Source organism: Oncorhynchus gorbuscha, linkage group LG19, assembly GCF_021184085.1.
Source record: "Oncorhynchus gorbuscha isolate QuinsamMale2020 ecotype Even-year linkage group LG19, OgorEven_v1.0, whole genome shotgun sequence".
Taxonomy (NCBI): domain Eukaryota; kingdom Metazoa; phylum Chordata; class Actinopteri; order Salmoniformes; family Salmonidae; genus Oncorhynchus; species Oncorhynchus gorbuscha.
Genome location: NC_060191.1, coordinates 1,337,514 through 1,357,213, shown reverse-complemented (window position 1 = coordinate 1,357,213; position 19,700 = coordinate 1,337,514). Strand labels below are relative to the sequence as shown.

At 42.6% G+C, this 19,700-nt stretch overlaps 1 protein-coding gene across 3 annotated transcripts; it reads right to left on the bottom strand.

Moving 5' to 3' along the window:
- Positions 1 to 119: 119 nt before the first annotated feature.
- pi4kb (phosphatidylinositol 4-kinase, catalytic, beta) lies at positions 120 to 19,650 on the bottom strand. Of its 3 annotated transcripts, none has more exons than XM_046314478.1 (13): positions 19,521 to 19,650; positions 15,199 to 15,917; positions 14,723 to 15,091; positions 9,362 to 9,589; positions 9,046 to 9,273; positions 8,837 to 8,946; positions 8,607 to 8,711; positions 8,356 to 8,479; positions 8,099 to 8,212; positions 7,332 to 7,483; positions 6,501 to 6,633; positions 1,938 to 2,058; positions 120 to 1,724 (listed from the first exon to the last, which is right to left on the bottom strand). In XM_046314478.1, the coding sequence occupies exons 2-13, from the start codon at positions 15,892 to 15,894 to the stop codon at positions 1,543 to 1,545; spliced, it is 2,562 nt and encodes an 853-aa protein (XP_046170434.1). In that variant the 5' UTR covers positions 15,895 to 15,917; positions 19,521 to 19,650; the 3' UTR covers positions 120 to 1,542. The 3 variants fall into 3 exon arrangements, with proteins under 3 accessions (XP_046170434.1, XP_046170435.1, XP_046170437.1); XM_046314479.1 differs by having other exon boundaries at positions 1,938 to 2,001; XM_046314481.1 differs by lacking the exons at positions 14,723 to 15,091; positions 15,199 to 15,917; positions 19,521 to 19,650 and adding an exon at positions 10,403 to 10,426.
- Positions 19,651 to 19,700: the final 50 nt, after the last annotated feature.

Here is a 19,700-nt window from a genome sequence, read left to right as displayed (position 1 = left end):
GATTAGCATGATGGTGTTTTTTTAAAGCCTATCACCCACGTACAATGGTGTAAAGTAGTTGTAGTAGATAGTAACGTATTGAAATATCCAGACAGGTAAAAATGTCATTTTCAACAACCTGACAGACAAATTTAATTTATTACAAAGAAAAATGTACAAGTTATGGGAGGTCACGTGATCATAACAGCTGGTCCATTAAATAACAGTTCATAAAGAAATAAAAAGGTTTGACAAAAACACTAAAGGTAGTAGAAAAACTATTGGGAGAAATACATTTAATTAGGATTCTAGCTTGTAATTGGTTTGCCCTTACACATTCAGACATCTGGAACAGGGGTGAGAATCCAGATTCTATTGAGATGAATGTAGAGTGGTGGATGGACATACATCATCTCTATCCTGCCCTAAAACACAGGAAATCAACCATACAGTTCATAGACCCCATCTTTATCAACCTCCATCCAAAAGCATTCAGATTTAGGAATGTTGAAGTAACACTAAGTCAACCATTCATGAATTGACTATTTACCTCAATGTTCAAAGTCTTTGCTGCTTTTGTGAAATACTGAGTTCTGAGGTACTTCAGTCACACTGGTTGTTGTAAAACTGCTTTGCTCTCCTTTTGTCTATTCAGACCCTCCCCACAAGTACCAGTTTCTTGTGGCTCAATACAGACAGCAGTAGGCTCTTCTTCTTCCTCCAAAATTATACCAGGTAGAAATACAAGTCTTCACAGTCGAGTCATGTCCCTTCATACAAAGTGATGCACAAAAGCTTACAGAATAAATTAGGTTGATAGAAGATACATCGGTAGCGTGGCGCTCCCTCATTCCAAACCACTATTGTCGGATCATATTTTGGGGGAACTATGTGCATCTAGCAAACAATGTCACTCCTCAACAACCAAGAACAGTCATGAGTATGGCAGTCCAAAGACAATGGAAACAGAGCTGGTGCCTAGACATTTCACTAAGTGTTCATTCCATGACTGAGAAAGTGTAGAGAAAACCACTGTAATAGAGAGTTTGGAATGAAATGGTCAATATGGAGACTGAACACCATCACACACTGGGGTGAGACAGATTGATTTAAAGGGCCGGTGAGTGTCATGTATATCTGAGGCACAGAGAAACTGTACCATTACATACTGCAGAGACGGGGAGAAACAGAACACATTCCTATTGGAGAAAACAAAGCACATGGAAAGATATAAGGGGGTAAAACAGACAGAGAAACAGAGAGACATGAATAAAGATGCAGGAATAGATGAAAACCACAGCTGAAACCTCTCCAATCTCCTGTCTAAATCCTGTGAGGAAAGACATCAGTCCAAGGTTGAGGTGGTGTTAGAAACACAACTATTAACTATGAATGTATTCTGTCTGTAGAGGTATGGGGACTTGTAGGGGAGTGGTCTCTGCCCGTGGTGCGGCCTCTCCAGTCCAGTCCATTTATGTCCACTGCACATTTAGAAACACACACACACTCATGTATCCTTTCCATACACACGTCCTGTACACACGCACACGCACACGCACACGTTCACATGATGCCGTTGGTGAGGTACTGGAAGCCGTCATAGAGCTTGGTGGTGATGGAGCGCATGGATCCGTCCACCATCTGCTCCACCAGGACCTGCAGCTGTTCCTCCGTCAGGCTCATGTGGAAACGCTCCTTCAGGGTCCGGATGGTGCTGGAGCCGTGGAAGCAGGGCAGCTGGGAGCCTGGTAGGGAGAAGAGAGGGACACTGATGAAGTAAAGTGTAGTACAGTTTGTTACTCATAACGACCAAGTGTACTTCTCCATAAAGCACTTTCCTTAAAGATCAAGCTACTTTACAGGACTAACTAAAGCGAACATGACTACTAGGACCAGAGACATGTCATGACTGATACACAGTTGTGGGTTAGGACAAGGTAAGTATGAAGAGTGATTACCTTGCTGCATGATCTCCACTATCTGGATGACTTTGTCCATGTGTTTACGTGCTGCTATCAGGCCCTGCAGCATGAGCATCTTATAGTAATTAAACATGTCTCCATCCAGACCTCCCATCACCTACAGAGAGACAGAGCATCTTATAGTAATTAAACATGTCTCCATCCAGACCTCCCATCACCTACAGAGAGACAGAGCATCTTATAGTAATTAAACATGTCTCCATCCAGAGCATCTTATAGTAATTAAACATGTCCCATCACCTACAGAGAGACAGAGCATCTTATAGTAATTAAACATGTCTCCATCACCTAGAGAGACAGAGCATCTTATAGTAATTAAACATGTCTCCATCTCCATCACCTACAGAGAGACAGAGCATCTTATAGTAATTAAACATGTCTCCATCACCTAGAGAGACAGAGCATCTTATAGTAATACATGTCTCCATCACCTAGAGAGACAGAGCATCTTATAGTAATTAAACATGTCTCCATCACCTAGAGAGACAGAGCATCTTATAGTAATTAAACATGTCTCCATCACCTAGAGAGACAGAGCATCTTATAGTAATTAAACATGTCTCCATCACCTAGAGAGACAGAGCATCTTATAGTAATTAAACATGTCTCCATCACCTAGAGAGACAGAGCATCTTATAGTAATTAAACATGTCTCCATCACCTAGAGAGACAGAGCATCTTATAGTAATTAAACATGTCTCCATCACCTAGAGAGACAGAGCATCTTATAGTAATTAAACCTTATAGTAATTAAACATGTCTCCATCACCTAGAGAGACAGAGCATCTTATAGTAATTAAACATGTCTCCATCCAGACCTCCATCACCTACAGAGAGACAGAGCATCTTATAGTAATTAAACATGTCTCCATCACCTAGAGAGACAGAGCATCTTATAGTAATTAAACATGTCTCCATCACCTAGAGAGACAGAGCATCTTATAGTAATTAAACATGTCTCCCATCACCTAGAGAGACAGAGCATCTTATAGTAATTAGAGAGACAGAGCATCTTATAGTAAGAGAGACAGAGCATCTTATAGTAATTAAACATGTCTCCATCACCTAGAGAGACAGAGCATCTTATAGTAATTAAACAGTCTCCATCACCTAGAGAGACAGAGCATCTTATAGTAATTAAACATGTCTCCATCACCTAGAGAGACAGAGCATCTTATAGTAATTAAACATGTCTCCATCACCTAGAGAGACAGAGCATCTTACCTAGAGAGACAGAGCATCTTAATTAAAAACATGCATCTTATAGTAATTAAACATGTCTCCATCCAGACCTCCCATCACCTAGAGAGACAGAGCATCTTATAGTAATTAAACATGTCTCCATCTCCATCACCTAGAGAGACAGAGCATCTTATAGTAATTAAACATGTCTCCATCACCTAGAGAGACAGAGCATCTTATAGTAATTAAACATGTCTCCATCACCTAGAGAGACAGCATCTTATAGTAATTAAACTCCCATCACCTAGAGAGACAGAGCATCTTATAGTAATTAAACATGTCTCCATCACCTACAGAGAGACAGAGCATCTTATAGTAATTAAACATGTCTCCATCCTAGAGAGACAGAGCATCTTATAGTAATTAAACATGTCTCCATCACCTAGAGAGACAGAGCATCTTATAGTAATTAAACTCTCCATCACCTACAGAGAGACAGGCATCTTATATAGTAATTAAACATGTCTCCATCACCTCACCTAGAGAGACAGAGCATCTTATAGTAATTAAACATGTCTCCATCACCTAGAGAGACAGAGCATCTTATAGTAATTAAACATGTCTCCATCACCTAGAGACAGAGCATCTTATAGTAATTAAACAGACAGAGCATCTTATAGTAATTAAACATGTCTCCATCACCTAGAGAGACAGAGCATCTTATAGTAATTAAACATGTCTCCATCACCTAGAGAGACAGAGCATCTTATAGTAATTAAACAGATTAAACAGACAGAGCATCTTATAGTAATTAAACATGTCTCCATCACCTAGAGAGACAGAGCATCTTATAGTAATTAAACATGTCTCCATCACCTAGAGAGACAGAGCATCTTATAGTAATTAAACATGTCTCCATCACCTAGAGAGACAGAGCATCTTATAGTATTAAACATGTACCTCCCATCACCTACAGAGAGACAGAGCATCATAGTAATTAAACATGTCTCCATCCAGACCTCCCTCACCTAGAGAGAGACAGAGCATCTTATAGTAATTAAACATGTCTCCATCTCCCATCACCTAGAGAGACAGAGCATCTTATAGTAATTAAACATGTCAGACCTCCCATCACCTAGAGAGACAGAGCATCTTATAGTAATTAAACATGTCTCCATCACCTAGAGAGACAGAGCATCTTATAGTAATTAAACATGTCTCCATCACCTAGAGAGACAGAGCATCTTATAGTAATTAAACATGTCTCCATCACCTAGAGAGACAGAGCATCTTATAGTAATTAAACATGTCTCCATCACCTAGAGAGACAGAGCATCTTATAGTAATTAAACATGTCTCCATCACCTACAGAGAGACAGAGCATCTTATAGTAATTAAACATGTCTCCATCACCTAGAGAGACAGAGCATCTTATAGTAATTAAACATGTCTCCATCACCTAGAGAGACAGAGCATCTTATAGTAATTAAACATGTCTCCATCACCTACAGAGAGAGAGACAGAGCATCTTATAGTAATTAAACATGTCTCCATCACCTAGAGAGACAGAGCATCTTATTATAAACAGTCACCTAGAGAGACAGAGCATCTTATAGTAATTAAACATGTCTCCATCACCTAGAGAGACAGAGCATCTTATAGTAATTAAACATGTCTCCCATCACCTACAGAGAGACAGAGCATCTTATAGTAATTAAACATGTCTCCATCACCTAGAGAGACAGAGCATCTTATAGTAATTAAACACGTCTCCATCACCTAGAGAGACAGAGCATCTTATAGTAATTAAACTCTACAGAGAGACAGAGCATCTTATAGTAATTCATGTCTCCTCACCTAGAGAGACAGAGCATCTTATAGTAATTAAACATGTCTCCATCACCTACAGAGAGACAGAGCATCTTATAGTAATTAAACATGTCTCCATCACCTACAGAGAGACAGAGCATCTTATAGTAATTAAACATGTCTCCATCACCTAGAGAGACAGAGCATCTTATAGTAATTAAACATGTCTCCATCACCTAGAGAGACAGAGCATCTTATAGTAATTAAACATGTCTCCATCACCTAGAGAGACAGAGCATCTTATAGTAATTAAACATGTCTCCATCACCTAGAGAGACAGAGCATCTTATAGTAATTAAACATGTCTCCATCACCTACAGAGAGACAGAGCATCTTATAGTAATTAAACATGTCTCCATCACCTAGAGAGACAGAGCATCTTATAGTAATTAAACATGTCTCCATCACCTAGAGAGACAGAGCATCTTATAGTAATTAAACATGTCTCCATCACCTAGAGAGACAGAGCATCTTAGTAATTAAACATGTCTCCATCACCTAGAGAGACAGAGCATAGTAATTAAACATGTCTCCATCACCTAGAGAGACAGAGCATCTTATAGTAATTAAACATGTCTCCATCACCTAGAGAGACAGAGCATCTTATAGTAATTAAACATGTCTCCATCACCTAGAGAGACAGAGCATCTTATAGTAATTAAACATGTCTCCATCACCTAGAGAGACAGAGCATCAGTAATTAAACATGTCTCCATCTCCCATCACCTACAGAGAGACAGAGCATCTTATAGTAATTAAACATGTCCATCCAGACCTCCCATCTCCATCACCTAGAGAGACAGAGCATCTTATAGTAATTAAACATGTCTCCATCACCTAGAGAGACAGAGACAGAATAGTAATTAAACAGTCTCCATCACCTAGAGAGACAGAGCATCTTATAGTAATTAAACATGTAGAGAGACAGAGCATCTTATAGTAATTAAACATGTCTCCATCACCTAGAGAGACAGAGCATCTTATAGGCCATCACCTAGAGAGACAGAGCATCTTATAGTAATTAAACATGTCTCCATCACCTAGAGAGACAGAGCATCTTATAGTAATTAAACATGTCTCCATCAGACCTCCCATCAGAGAGACAGAGCATCTTATAGTAATTAAACATGTCTCCATCCAGACCTCCCATCACCTACAGAGAGACAGAGCATCTTATAGTAATTAAACATGTCTCCATCACCTAGAGAGACAGAGCATCTTATAGTAATTAAACATGTCTCCATCACCTAGAGAGACAGAGCATCTTATAGTAATTAAACATGTCGCCATCACCTAGAGAGACAGAGCATCTTATAGTAATTAAACATGTCTCCATCACCTAGAGAGACAGTCACAAGAAAGTGTTGTATTAATCAATTAGCTTTGTTGAAGATGGCAAAGTGTTTCAAACCTCTGCTTTACTCCTGGTTCAACAGAGTGCAAATCTGAATAAGAACGTTGCATTAGCGTTCCTGTCAATTAACTCACGTCTACAAACTCGTTGGTGAGCTTGAAAGCAGAGGTCTCGAAGCCCAGGTTGCGGGGCGAGCTGGACAGAATGAAGCCAAAGTCTATGTGGATGATGTGGCCCTCAGCGTCCAACAGGATGTTGCCATTGTGTCTGGAGAAATGACAGGCAGGAGAGAGATAACAGGGAGGAGTGAGTTGAGAGAACAGAAATGGTCAGAAAGACAGAGGGAAAATAAGAGAGTGAACAGAATGTAAGTGATGAGAGAGAGATGATAGGGGGGAGAGATGAGAACAAAATGTAAGTGATGAGAGAGAGATGAGAACAAAATGTAAGTGATGAGAGAGAGATGAGAACAAAATGTAAGTGATGAGAGAGAGATGATGAGAACAAAATGTAAGTGATGAGAACAAAATGTAAGTGATGAGAACAAAATGAAGTGATGAGAACAAAATGTAAGTGATGAGAACAAAATGTAAGTGATGAGAACAAAATGTAAGTGATGAGAACAAAATGTAAGTGATGAGAAGAAAATGATAGAGAGAGATGGGAGAGATGAGAACAAAAAATGATGAGAGAGAGATGATAGGGGGGAGAGATGAGAACAAAATGTAAGTGATGAGAGAGAGATGATAGGGGGGAGAGATGAGAACAAAATGTAAGTGATGAGAGAGAGATGATAGGGGGGAGAGATGAGAACAAAATGTAAGTGATGAGAACAAAATGTAAGTGATGAGAGAGAGATGATAGGGGGGAGAGATTAGAACAAAATGTAAGTGATGAGAACAAAATGTAAGTGATGAGAAAGAGGATATAGGAGTGAATGAGAGGAAGTAGTGGGTGTGTCGGACCTGTCTTTGACCTGCAGCAGGTAGCAGATGAGACAGTAGCCTGCACAGCTCTGGACAAAGTTGCGCTGGGCCGTGAGGAAGGCCTCGGTGGTGTGGGTACCGTGTTCCTGCAGGAAGTAGTCCAGCAGAGACATCTGGCTCTGTTTCTTCACCTGGCGGAGGGATATCAGAGAACTTTAAATGTTAAAGTCCCACTCCAGTCTCCCTTTCAGATCGTGTAACACCTTTTCTACTTAACAAAAGGCCCATCTTAATAGGTGGTCCAGTCATGACACAGCCCGGGGCAGGTCCCATCAGACCAACTCATTGAAGTTTGTAGGACATATTTAATAATCATTTGGTGGGTGCATATATTTGCCCTATTTCACACATGTACAAATGTTTATTATATACATGTGGGAATTAAAAATGTCATTTTTTATTTATACATATCCCAACTCCCCCTGAGACACTCTCGGATAGTGGGGTCACGGTCAGGGCATTATCAACGGTGACCCAGGAGCAATTAGGGTTTAGTGCCTTGCTTATGGGCACGTCAAGAGAATTTTCGGCTTGGGGATTCAAACTAGTGACCTTTCGGTTACTGGCCCAACGCTCTAACGTCCTAGCCAGTAGACTACCTGCCATGTGCCGCTAAAAGCCTAATATCTGGGAGAAAAGGTATTGATCTAGCTGGCTGAGGGGCAAAGGTAGTAATGTTAAATACTACTAATAGTAATGTTTGTTTTTGCGTGTGATTTTGTTGGAGCCTTTCTGAGCCCACTCACCTGGTGGATGGACACTGCGTTGACTATGGGTTCAATCATGCCGCTGTCAGAGGAGATCACCAGGATCTTGTAGGGTTTGATCCAGATAGGCACACGTTCCTGTTCCCAGATGATCTGGGAGAGGGAAGTGAGCGGTACATAATTAGTCCAGATAAAGTATATACAGGAGATTATACTGTCGTGTAAATGCTGGGTGTGGAAAGAGAGTTTCATCCTTGCTGTGTATGTGGAGCTAGATAGTCTCCATTCAGAATGACCTGGAGCTGCTGCAGCACTTGAGAGGCCAGGAGCTCTTGCCGAAGGTCGTCGCCACACTTGACGATGACTGACAACAACCTCCAGGTAGGGATGTGTCCATATGGGGAGCCCTCCCTTATCCGCCTGTTCAGAACAACACAACAAGTACAGGCACATACAATTAGCAAAGCTCAAACCTTTCCTCGAGCCTTGAGGTTACCATCAAGGCATGCAACACCTCCACGGTCCACTGTGGGGATTGAGTACGCACTGAACCTTCTCCTGCCACGGCTCCTTGAGGGCCACTGCTGAAGGGTCCTCTGGGTCCCGTTTGAATGTGGTGGGTGTGTGAGCTAGCTGCTCTGAGAGACGCCGCCTGTGTAGTGGGGGGGGGAAACACACACATTCACCGTCACTACTGAAGAAGCATCATATACATCACAGTTTGAAAGGCTACATTATACCACCCAAGCTAGCTCTCTCCCAGCTATTCCTCTGTACCTGATGTCTCCAGCAGCGATGAAGATGGGCTCCTTGCTGTCCAGACTGGTGATGCTGTCCACTGAGAACTGGGAGATGTTGTCACAGCTGTTGGTGTGGAACTCTGGGAGCTGGGATAACAGAGGAGGGGAAAGAACGGGGGAGAGGGTGAGTCCACAGCCCACACTCCTTCGCTACCTGATAAGGGTAGGTGGGCTCCTGACCCCTACCTCCACCTGCAGATCCCCGATGTCGTCCACAGACCAGGCTTCGTTATCCTCATCGTAGTTGTGAACCGTTGAAAAGCCCCCGGCTCGCTGATCTGCCGTGATGCCGCAGTCCGGAAGGTTCTCCACTGAGCGCGTGCTGCGGATCCTGGTCTCGGAGATCCGCACCGGAACGTTGGACGTCTCAAAGTCCTCACACTCCAGAACCTCCACATAGATGAGGTACGGCGCCTGACCAGGTAGAGGTGATTGTTTACATGTTTGTGTTGGTGCGTCGTCTCATTCTACACTGTGTGTGTGTGTGTGATCCCCCCCCCACCTTGTCTTTGGAGTTGAGCACCACAGCCTGTGTGTGAGGGACGCGCACCACGTGGTGGTCGAAGGCGGCGGTGGGCAGCCAGACGCGGGCGGGCAGCTTGTGGTTGAGCAGCGAAAGCTCCGAGATGAGCCGGGACGTCTTCTGCTCCTTAGTGGGCAGCGTGGCCAGCCGCTTCCCAATGCCCATCAGGGACTTGATGAACTCTCTCTGCGGTGCCAGACGCGCCGGCTACAGAGGAGGAGGAAACATGGCAAGAGTAAATCAGATGTATGAACATAATGACCTTTGGAGTAATAGTGATTTGTAAGAATAGTTCAGTGCTGTGTTGGAACCAAATACTCTCTACAACAACACACCTTCTCGTGTTGACCCCCAGAGAACAGGGAGCACCACTCCCTTGTCAAATTACAACAGCAACTTAGATGTACAGCCATGAGCCGCTGGTCCATTTGTGTCAAGTTAGTTTGAAATGATTCAGATGTCTAGGCCCATTATTGCGGCTGATTCAAGTGAGCAAATGTGTATAATCGCCTGTAGTCTCAAAATAGCCTTTTAAAAACCCGAAACCCTTCAGCAACCAACTTGACACAAATGTCAGAAGATAAGACTAGTTGAAACATGAAAAAGACCAGAACTTGAAACCATTAGCAAATCAGTCATTTGAGGCTAAATTATTGCAGCAGTGGTTTAAAGAAGTCCAAGTTTACACAAAGCCCCAAAACATATACAAACATATTTTGGAAAAATAGAAAATTAAAGCAATAGAGTAGAGGTTTATAAGCATGTATCACAATCTGCACCCGTAACAACCATAGATACACAACTGAAATATGACCCCGAAAATCATGACCCCAAAAAAACAAAGAAGTGACCCCTGAAGGCTATTTATCTCTGGAGCCCAAAGTTACATATTGAGATACATGCTTACAACTCCTCACTTCGCATACAGAGTAGTCTACAACCCGGCTGCCAATGGAGACAGGCAGCCATCATCCCAGAATGCACCACAGAAGTCTGTGGTGATGGAGGCCGTTAACTTACTGTACCAGTCTTAGTCTAACAATTAAGACTTTCAGAGCTGGAGCTCAGATCCTGGGAAAGGTGAGAGGTTAAAGTACAAAGTAAGGAAAGGAAAGGGGGGTGGAGGGAAAGAAAGTAAAAAATCTTATTTTAAAATGTTTTCTACCAACAACAAGAATCATAATTAGGTAGTATCAGACTGTATGCCCCCAGTGAATGGGAAGAGGCTGCATTGTGTGCCTGTTTATTCCAGGGTCTTGTTGTGAGGAGTGACAACAAATCTGCAGCTCTACAATGATCCCGGTTATCTGGGTGAACTACTACTAACACTCTCACATGATACTAAAGGTCACAGAGCATGGGGAATAGAATAGAGGAAAGAGAGACATGAGAGCTATGTCTATAGAGCATGGGGAAGCAAGGACAAGGAAAACATTGAGAGAGATGAGCAGAGAAAAGCTTCCTTTATGAAAGTCTAGTGACATCCAGTGTTTATGAATGGTTACTCACAGACAGTGTCTCACTACACATTAATCAGGGGGAGGAGGAATGATGGTGGGAAGAGTCCAAACTAGATCCAGGCCTTTAGAAACTATTCACCCCCTTGACTTTTGACAGCATTTTGTTGTATTACAGCCTGAATGTTTTATTATTTAGGGTCACTAGCCTACATACAATACCTCATAATGTCAAAGTGGAATTGTGTTTTTAGAAATGTGTACAAATGAATGAGAAATTAAGAGCTGAAATGACTTGAGTCAATCGGTTGACTATTCAATCCCTTTGTTATGGCAAGCCTAAATCAATTCAGGAGTACAAATGTGCTGAACAAGTCACATAATACGTTGCTCTGTGTGTAATAATAGTGTTCAACATGATTTCTGAATGACTACCTCATCTCTGTACCCCACACATACAATTATCTATAAGGTCACTCAGTCGAGCAGCGCATTTCAAACACAGATTCAACAACAAAGACCAGGGAGGTTTTTCAATGCCTCGCAAAGGCACCCATTGGTAGAAAGGTACAATAAAATTGAAAAGCAGACATTGAATATTCCTTTGAGCATGGTGAAGTTACTAATTACACTTTGGATGGTGTATCAATACACCCAGTCACTACAAAGATACAGGCGTCCTTCCTAACTTAGCTGCCGGAAAGGAAGGAAATGGCTCAGGGATTTCCCCATGAGGCCAATGGTGATTTTAAAACACTTAGAGTTTAATGGCTGTGATAGGAGAGAAAACATAGTTACTCCACAATACTAACCTAAATAACAGACTGAAAAGAAGCCTGTACAGAATTTAAAAAATATTCCAAAACATGCAACCTGTTTGCAGTAAGGCACTAAAGTAAAACTACAAAACATGCAACCTGTTTGCAGTAAGGCACTAAAGTAAAACTACAAAACATGCAACCTGTTTGCAGTAAGGCACTAAAGTAAAACTACAAAACATGCAACCTGTTTGCAGTAAGGCACTAAAGTAAAACTACAAAACATGCAACCTGTTTGCAGTAAGGCACTAAAGTAAAACTACAAAACATGCAACCTGTTTGCAGTAAGGCACTAAAGTAAAACTACAAAACATGCAACCTGTTTGCAGTAAGGCACTAAAGTAAAACTACAAAACATGCTGCAAATAAATTAACTTGTCCTGAATACAAAGCATTAGGTTTGGGGCAAATTCTTGTAACACAACAAAATGTGGAAAAAGTCAAAGGGTGTGAATATTTTCTTAAGGTTCCACACAATCACTAGATTCTTTGAACTCTCCTCCCAGTGTAACAGTGATGGTGCAACAGCAGTCTTTGTTCACACCATGTGTTTTACCAGCCTTTGCAGAAGGTCACGTGAGACCGAGACAGCATTTTCTGCTGCACGATGACATGAAGTTGGCCCATCACATAACAGTATATTTAAATTCCCTTCCTGAATTGGCCTGGAATTGATTCTGACCTGGCACCATAATGGGGCAGTAGGTCTCTATAGTGGAGTCTCAATAAGAGAGTGGGGAGGTTGTGTTTTGGGTACCTCTATAACAATGATAAGGAAGTTGTGTCAATGACTCATCGATGACTAAAGGAACTGAACTGGTGCATCAGTGACTCATGAAGAGATTTGCACCCCAATGTTACATTGTGTATCCAACAACTACCTATACAACTAAAAGTGTTCACATGTTTGATAACAGACCCTTCCATGCATGAGAAGACTGCCTCATCCTAGATTATCTCCCATATCAGGAGGGCACGTCCTTTTACATAATGACAGCTCTGCCGTTTCAGGGACAGTCCCTGAGCACCCTGTAGTGGTGATGACTGAGTACCTTTACATGCACACTAACAATTAGATAGTAAACTGATTATGGCAGTAGGCCAAGCACGGCAGGAGTCATGTGAACACATTACTCTGCATATCTCAAATCGACACACGGTCAAATTCAAGGTAAACATACACCAATTAAAACAGCTGGTTTTCTGAGCAATCTTTCAAATGACTAGGACATGCAAAGACCTTAAATCAGAGTTGTAGCAGTGTTACTGAGCACGAGCAGCGCAAGCTTCCTCCTTTAGAAAAACTGAAAGTGTGCATCTTAGAAATAGTTCACATTCAAACTTTTATATCCAAACTCACTCAAATATAATTCACAAACGTTTATTTTGACTTGTGATTATCAAAGTCCCATCAGGTAGCCTGATTTCAGATGTGTCCATGTAAACTGGATTATTAGGGGAATCCTTCTTCTTGCGAAGCATGTAAATGTTTAAATTGAACTAATATAATAATAATCTCATTATTTACAATAATTGTACTATTGTGTGCATGTAAACATTAGCTAAATATTTTTAGACTTACTCAAGTAGCATTTTACTGGGTGACTTTTACTTGAGTCATTTTCTATTAAGGTATCTTTACTTTTACTCAATTGGGTACTTTTTCCACCACTGGTCAGATGTATGTTTTTTATTCTATGTATGACTTATTTTGTCTTAACAGACAAGTAACCAAAATGTTTGTCATCTTTTCTATGAGTTTTCAATGAAAATATATTTTTTATTTATTTATATATCCTTCAACGATGACGACAAGAACTACCGGTCTTATCAGCGTAGCTAAATGAACCATTATGACAAATTCTTTACTCTGGTGTTTTTGTATCCAATAGCTACCAGGTTAATAGCCGAGTACTGATGATGTCACCACATGGTCAGTCGTCATAGCGAACTAGTTTCTCCAAGATATCACCAGACCTCAATAGAGACCTCTGGGCATGGTGTTTCTAGAAGCACTGTGACCCTACAGTAACACTGTCTCCATGTTTGTATAACATTGTCAGGGTGTCATGATGCCACCGTAAACCGAAGAGGGAGCTAAGAGAGAAAGGAGGAAGTGACCAGAGGGAAGTCACTGAGCTTGAAACTGAACTGCTGATTAAGTTTGGTGTGGTAGTCACATATACACATGCACGGACACACACATACAGAGCTTAATTGGCCAAAGATCCTCTCTTCAACATTTTTATATTTGAGTCATTTAGCAGACGCTCTTATCCAGAGCAACTTACAGCAGTGAGTGCACACATATTTATACTTTATTCGTACTGGTCCGAAGTGCGAATGGAACCCATAACCCTGGCCATGCTCTACCAACTGAGCTACATGGGACCAAGTGGGAACAGAACCCATAACCCTGGCCATGCTCTACCAACTGAGCTACATGGGACCACGTGGGAACAGAACACATAACCCTGTTCATGCTCTACCAACTGAGCTACATGGGACCACATGGGAACGGAACCCATAACCCTGGCCATGCTCTACCAACTGAGCTACATGGGACCAAGTGGGAACGGAACCCATAACCCTGGCCATGCTCTATCAAATGAGCTACATGGTCCCAAGTGGGAAAGGAACCCATAACCCTAGCCATGCTCTACCAACTGAGCTACATGGGACCACGTGGGAACAGAACCCATAACCCTGGCCATGCTCTACCAACTGAGCTACATGGGACCACGTGGGAGTTACATAACCATGACACCTTCTATACAGAGACAGAAGAGGAAGTATTATTCCCTGCTCTGTCTGGAATATGTGCATTCCACTGACCTCAAACCCCAATAGCATGTTATCTCCGGGCCTATTTTTCAGACAACTGGTGATAACAGCTACAGATTAAGAGTGCTGGACCTCTTTCTGTTCTTGTATAATGCCCCCATTGGACACCAAGCAGTTGCTTCCAAGGTTAGCTATCCCACTTTGTGAGATACCTGCCAAGATACAGAGAAACAAAGTGACTTAGTGGAAAACAAAAATGTGTATATACTCCCAGTGCACACCTCGTCCTGGTTGCTCTCCACCTTGGGGTTGCTCGCTGTCCTCTTCAGGTTGCTGCTCAGGCTGATGCTGACGGTGGCGTCCGACTTGGAGCGCTGATGCGTGCGCTTAGTAGGCGACAGACCGTGCTCTCCGCCCAAGCCGTGCCCGTGCAGGGATGGTGCAGCGGTCGGAAGTGGGCAGAAAGGGGCCAACGTCAGTGGCTGGCGGGCACGGACCGCAGCTGGTTTGAGTTCGTCGGAGAAGATGAGTTTGCGTAGCTTGGTGCCGCGCGAGTGTCGCTGTGTGGAGATGTGCATGTCGGAGGAGTAGGCGCCCAGCAGCCAGGCACACTGCAGCGAGAAGGAGATACTCTGACGGCAGCGGTGCACCTGTGGTGGAAAAAATATTTGATGTGAAAGGAGCTATAGAGAGGATACATTTCTAACTCTGATGAGTAGCTAGCCACGGAGGTAGTTCAGGGAGGTAACATACGCACCACGTAGGGCTTGATGGCGTCTCCCACGTCCTCGTCCATGTGGATGTACATGTTGAGCAGCTGCGGCAGGTAGAAGTCCACCTCCTCGTGGCGGAAGCTGAACAGACGATTGCCGATGTAGGCCTGCACACCCGGCTCCTTGGAGTTGTGTAGATAGGAGATGGCCATTGACACGTCGAAGAGTTTGGACTCAAACAACCGCAGCAGCCACGACTGCTTGGAGGGGTTGTGGCGCTGGCGCCGCCGCGCGCTTTTCACCGAGCCTGGAGGCAGTGCCTCAGAGTCCTCCTCCCCGGGGATTTTTGGGGGCTTGATAGGCTCTCTATGTACAGTCCCGTTGACCAGTGTTTGGTCTGTGCTATTGCCACCATCAGACCCAGGACCTGACCCCTCACTTTCGCCTTTGAGGAACTTCACCTTCTGCAGCACCTCCTGGCAGGCCATCTTGGCCACCTCGGGATCGATGACCAGGGTCAGCTCGCCCACGCCCTCTGAGATGACATCCAGGGGTGGGCTGGAGGCAGCTGGACCATCACTGTGAGTGGGGCTGGGACTGGTGGTCTGCTGATGGTGGTAGGATCCAGAGGAAGGGGAGGAGGGCAGAGAAAGGGAGGGAGAGGAGGAGGCTGTGGAGGGGCTCTGCGGTTCTAGTTCCTCTGGCTGTACAGCAGACAGACCCAGCTCCGTGTCACCCATCACGGCCGCTCACCGCACTCCAACTGGAGAGAGACAGAGACAGAGACAGACACAGACAGGGAGGAGAGGATGATGACGAGGGGGAGAAAGGGTGGGGGTGGTAGTGTGAGAGAATAGGAAACAGAAAGAGGTTTCATCATTGTTTTGGCCCTCAACGTGTGACAGACCTAGGTTTGTGGAGGTCATGACATTTTGTCAGCAGGTTATTGTCATGCAAAAGTCTGCCAGTCTCACGGTAATTGACTGTTAATTAACAAACAAGTTTAGCATATCCAGGCCTCCACGCATACAAGCTGCATAAAAGCCTTTGAAACATCTACATTTTTTTTTAAATAGAAAGTTAAATAAATCTATTTAATATACACAATCACAATGAATCAATTATGTATTTTATACAGGTCTTAAGAAATATGATATGAATAAAATGTATTTCAGAAGAACATGTTTTCTGGCTATGCGCCATGCCATTGGCTGTAGGCTTGTTAATTTAGCAGAAAATATATTCTTATATGTCCCGTGACATTATTTGATATGATTTTATAGTATGAAGAATATAATTGAACTTGAGCTGAATAAAATAGAAATGATATTTTTCCCCATTCCGGAGTGAGTGTGCATATGAAGTGGCTGTGTCGAGCATAAAAGTGAACATTTGAAAAACAGGTCTTATACACTAGATTTAGAGTTACTTGGCAACTTTAGCTGTGAATGATACAAACCTTAGAATGTCTTAGAAATCAAATCATATGGGCTGCATGGTGTGACTATCGGCTATGGATGACTTGAGAAAGTCAACAGCAACTTGGAGGCCGCTTACCTGCCATTAAATGCTTCAATCATGCCAGGTAGGCTACTCCGGTTATTTCACTCCACACATCAACTACTGTTTGAGGAGCATGCAGCCTCCAGCTGTGCTACAGGTGATATTCTGCCCAAACTCTGAATGCCATGGCCTCTCTAACCCCGTTCCTGCAGCTACCCAGTGCTTACATTTGGGAAACCAAGTGAAATCTGTTCATGAACATTGATAGTAAAGTGTTTACAACTAAACATATTTAATTTAACTGTTGCCAGACAGACCCTCTCCCTGCGGGCTGGAGAAAGGAATAAAGGAGAGAGAGGAGAGGATGGAAACAGACCATGGTGAGATATTCTGTAGCTAAAGGTAATGTGTCAACCTATTCATTATTAAAATATAAAACATGCCCTATTACTAGGCTATTCAAAATCAAATACAAATTCACAATAATTGTTGGTTAACTCTGTAAGCTGCCCTGCACAATCAAGGGACCAACAGCATGGCCTAGGCCTATAGGTTCTCTCCCAGACTCATGGATAGAAATGTTGGAGTGTAGCATAAGGTAACCAGTCCATCCAGTATGCATAATAATAATAATGAAGCCCACACTATAATTAATTTAATTTTGGAGTATAGGCTAGACCAATTATGTACCAAAGACATCTTAAATCAGTTTGTTTTACGTTTTCCTGCCATGCGTAATATGCGGTAGGTTATGTATTGTATAAAGGCACAATCATTATTTTAATTCCATTTGTTTTGGGCTTATATAATAGAAGCATATAGGTATGTATAAGCTGCAATATGTGAATGGGTGTTTTGAATGAATCATCACCTTAGAAAGCACTGTCCATTTTGTTGTGTTAGTCTTTGAAACATCCACAACGATCATGTTTTACACTCAGTTTCAACCAGTTGTTGAACTTCTTTCTTCAAATTAATCAATCACCATTGAGATGAGTTTTAGAAACACTATACTGTTTTGAGAAGTTTTTGATGTGATTTTTGACTGCATTTTCATCAATATTAGAGTGGTTGGAGGGACAATAGAGCCCTGAATACCAGACCGTTAGCGACCTGATGGTCGTTAGCGAGTTGGGTACTATCAAAGCATGTCCAGAGTGCATAAACGGAGATTACCGTGACTAAGCGGTCACATGGAATTCTACTGCGGTCATGAATCATGACTGTCAGAGTGGCAGTAATATGGTCACCTCAACAGCCCTAGACAGGCCGCAAGTCTGCAAAACACAGCCCATAGCTCCTTTGATTCTTCATATAGCATTTACATTGAACATGAATCAGGTTTGGGCTAAGTGGAACAAAGTGCTCTGTGTGTAAAATGGATCTGACAATCTGTGTCCGTCTTCCCATCAGTCAACTAACATACTGTCTGTAAATGCAGGCCAATGACCTTTTCTATGAGTCACTGTCCATCCGTCTGTCCGTCTATGAACGTGTTCGTCTGACTGAGGTCACGGTGTTCCGGCAGGCCCTGCTATGTAATGCACATGGCCATACACAGCTGCTAATTCTACTGAGCAGATTAGCACCACAGCAGCACTACCTAGTGCCATGCACTACAGGCCCAAAGCAGGGAGAGGGAGGGTTGTCTCTCTGAAACCTCTGACACCTGATGGATAACAATCTTCAACATGGTTAATAGCACCACATCACAAGCCATCCATCGTAGAACACAGTGATCAAGGGATCTACCAGAAACTTCACGACTACGAAGATGAAACCAATACATTTTTCACATTGTTGAATCAACAATGTGGGCTAAGGGCCTCGATCTTTGAGAATGGGTGCAGTAGAACACTGGTCCTGCTGTATAGGACTTGTGTGGGTGGTGGAGCAAAGTACTTCCTCATTGGCTGGTATCCATCAGTCTTTTTCTTTGATCAATATGCTGAAAAGTTTAAACTCAGAAAGGGCTGGTGGGTGTAGAACATAAGTGTCAGGTTTGTATACAGTGTTCAGCAGATGGAATATGAATTAACCCTTCGCTAGCTGGCTGCGCCAAGTTGTTGTTGAATTAGCCGTTTCAAGAAGCAGGGACAAGGCAGGGAATTACGCATAGCTAGCACCGTTATCCCAGTCGTCCAAACAGAATCAGACAGGTGTCTAGCCAGCCAACACCGTCTAGGCAAGGGGTGTGTCATGGAGATAGGTATACAAACATTTGACACGTGTGGTTAACGTTGTAAATATGCTGCAGTTGCAATTAACTTTGCTCGCAACTAACGTTGGCAAAACATTTACTAGAACGCTAAAGTTAGATAGAGATGGCTAACTCGCTTCAGACGAGTAACGTTAGGTAGAAAATCAAACACTAGCTATCTAACTAACTATCAGTAGTTAGTTAACAGTTCACTAGCCAGCTAGTTGTCGAGCTTGCTGACTAGCTCAGAGCGTAACGTTATTTGCTAGGTAGCTACCATTAGTAAACTATTTATTCTAGTTAAGTTAGCTATAATTTAGCTATAGTTTAGTAGCTAGCTCCTTCTCATTCCTGGTCAGATTTAGCCATCTAACGTTAACTACATATCTTCCTTAAACGATAAGAAACACCGGTCTTATCATAGTAGCTAAATTAACCATTATGACAAATGCTTTACTCGGGTGTTTTTGTATCTAATTGCTAGCTACCAAGTTACTAGCCGACTAGCTGCTAACCTAAACCTGAGGGATTAACGTTAGCTAGCTCGCTTGCTAGCACATAAGTAGCTAACGTTACACCAGCTAACTTGCGTATCAAACTCCTCGTTATCTTTAAGGCCACGACACTCTGAGTGCTATGAACAATTATAAACATAACTCCTACCTTAAAATTGTATTGGTTGGTTAGCTACTTAAGTTTTTTTTGTTATCTCCAATATCTCTGCTCCATTTAGAATGCGTTCAGTCCCTCAAAGTGCCGAGTTCTCTGAACAACTTATTGGAGAGGTGACAGACAGACTAGGGCTGCCTGCTTAGTGCCTGTGTAAAATATATTTGTCCATTA

What these genes read in the sequence shown, in the direction of transcription:
- pi4kb (XM_046314478.1), bottom strand. Translation starts at nt 15,894, where the DNA reads ATGGGTGACACGGAGCTGGGTCTGTCTGCTGTACAGCCAGAGGAACTA. An exon ending in TCGGGGATCTGCAGGTGGAG is followed by an intron (nt 8,947 to 9,045) that starts GTAGGGGTCAGG and finishes CTGTTATCCCAG; the next exon opens with CTCCCAGAGTTCCACACCAA. An exon ending in TCACCAACGAGTTTGTAGAC is followed by an intron (nt 2,059 to 6,500) that starts GTGAGTTAATTG and finishes GTCTCTCTGTAG; the next exon opens with GTGATGGGAGGTCTGGATGG.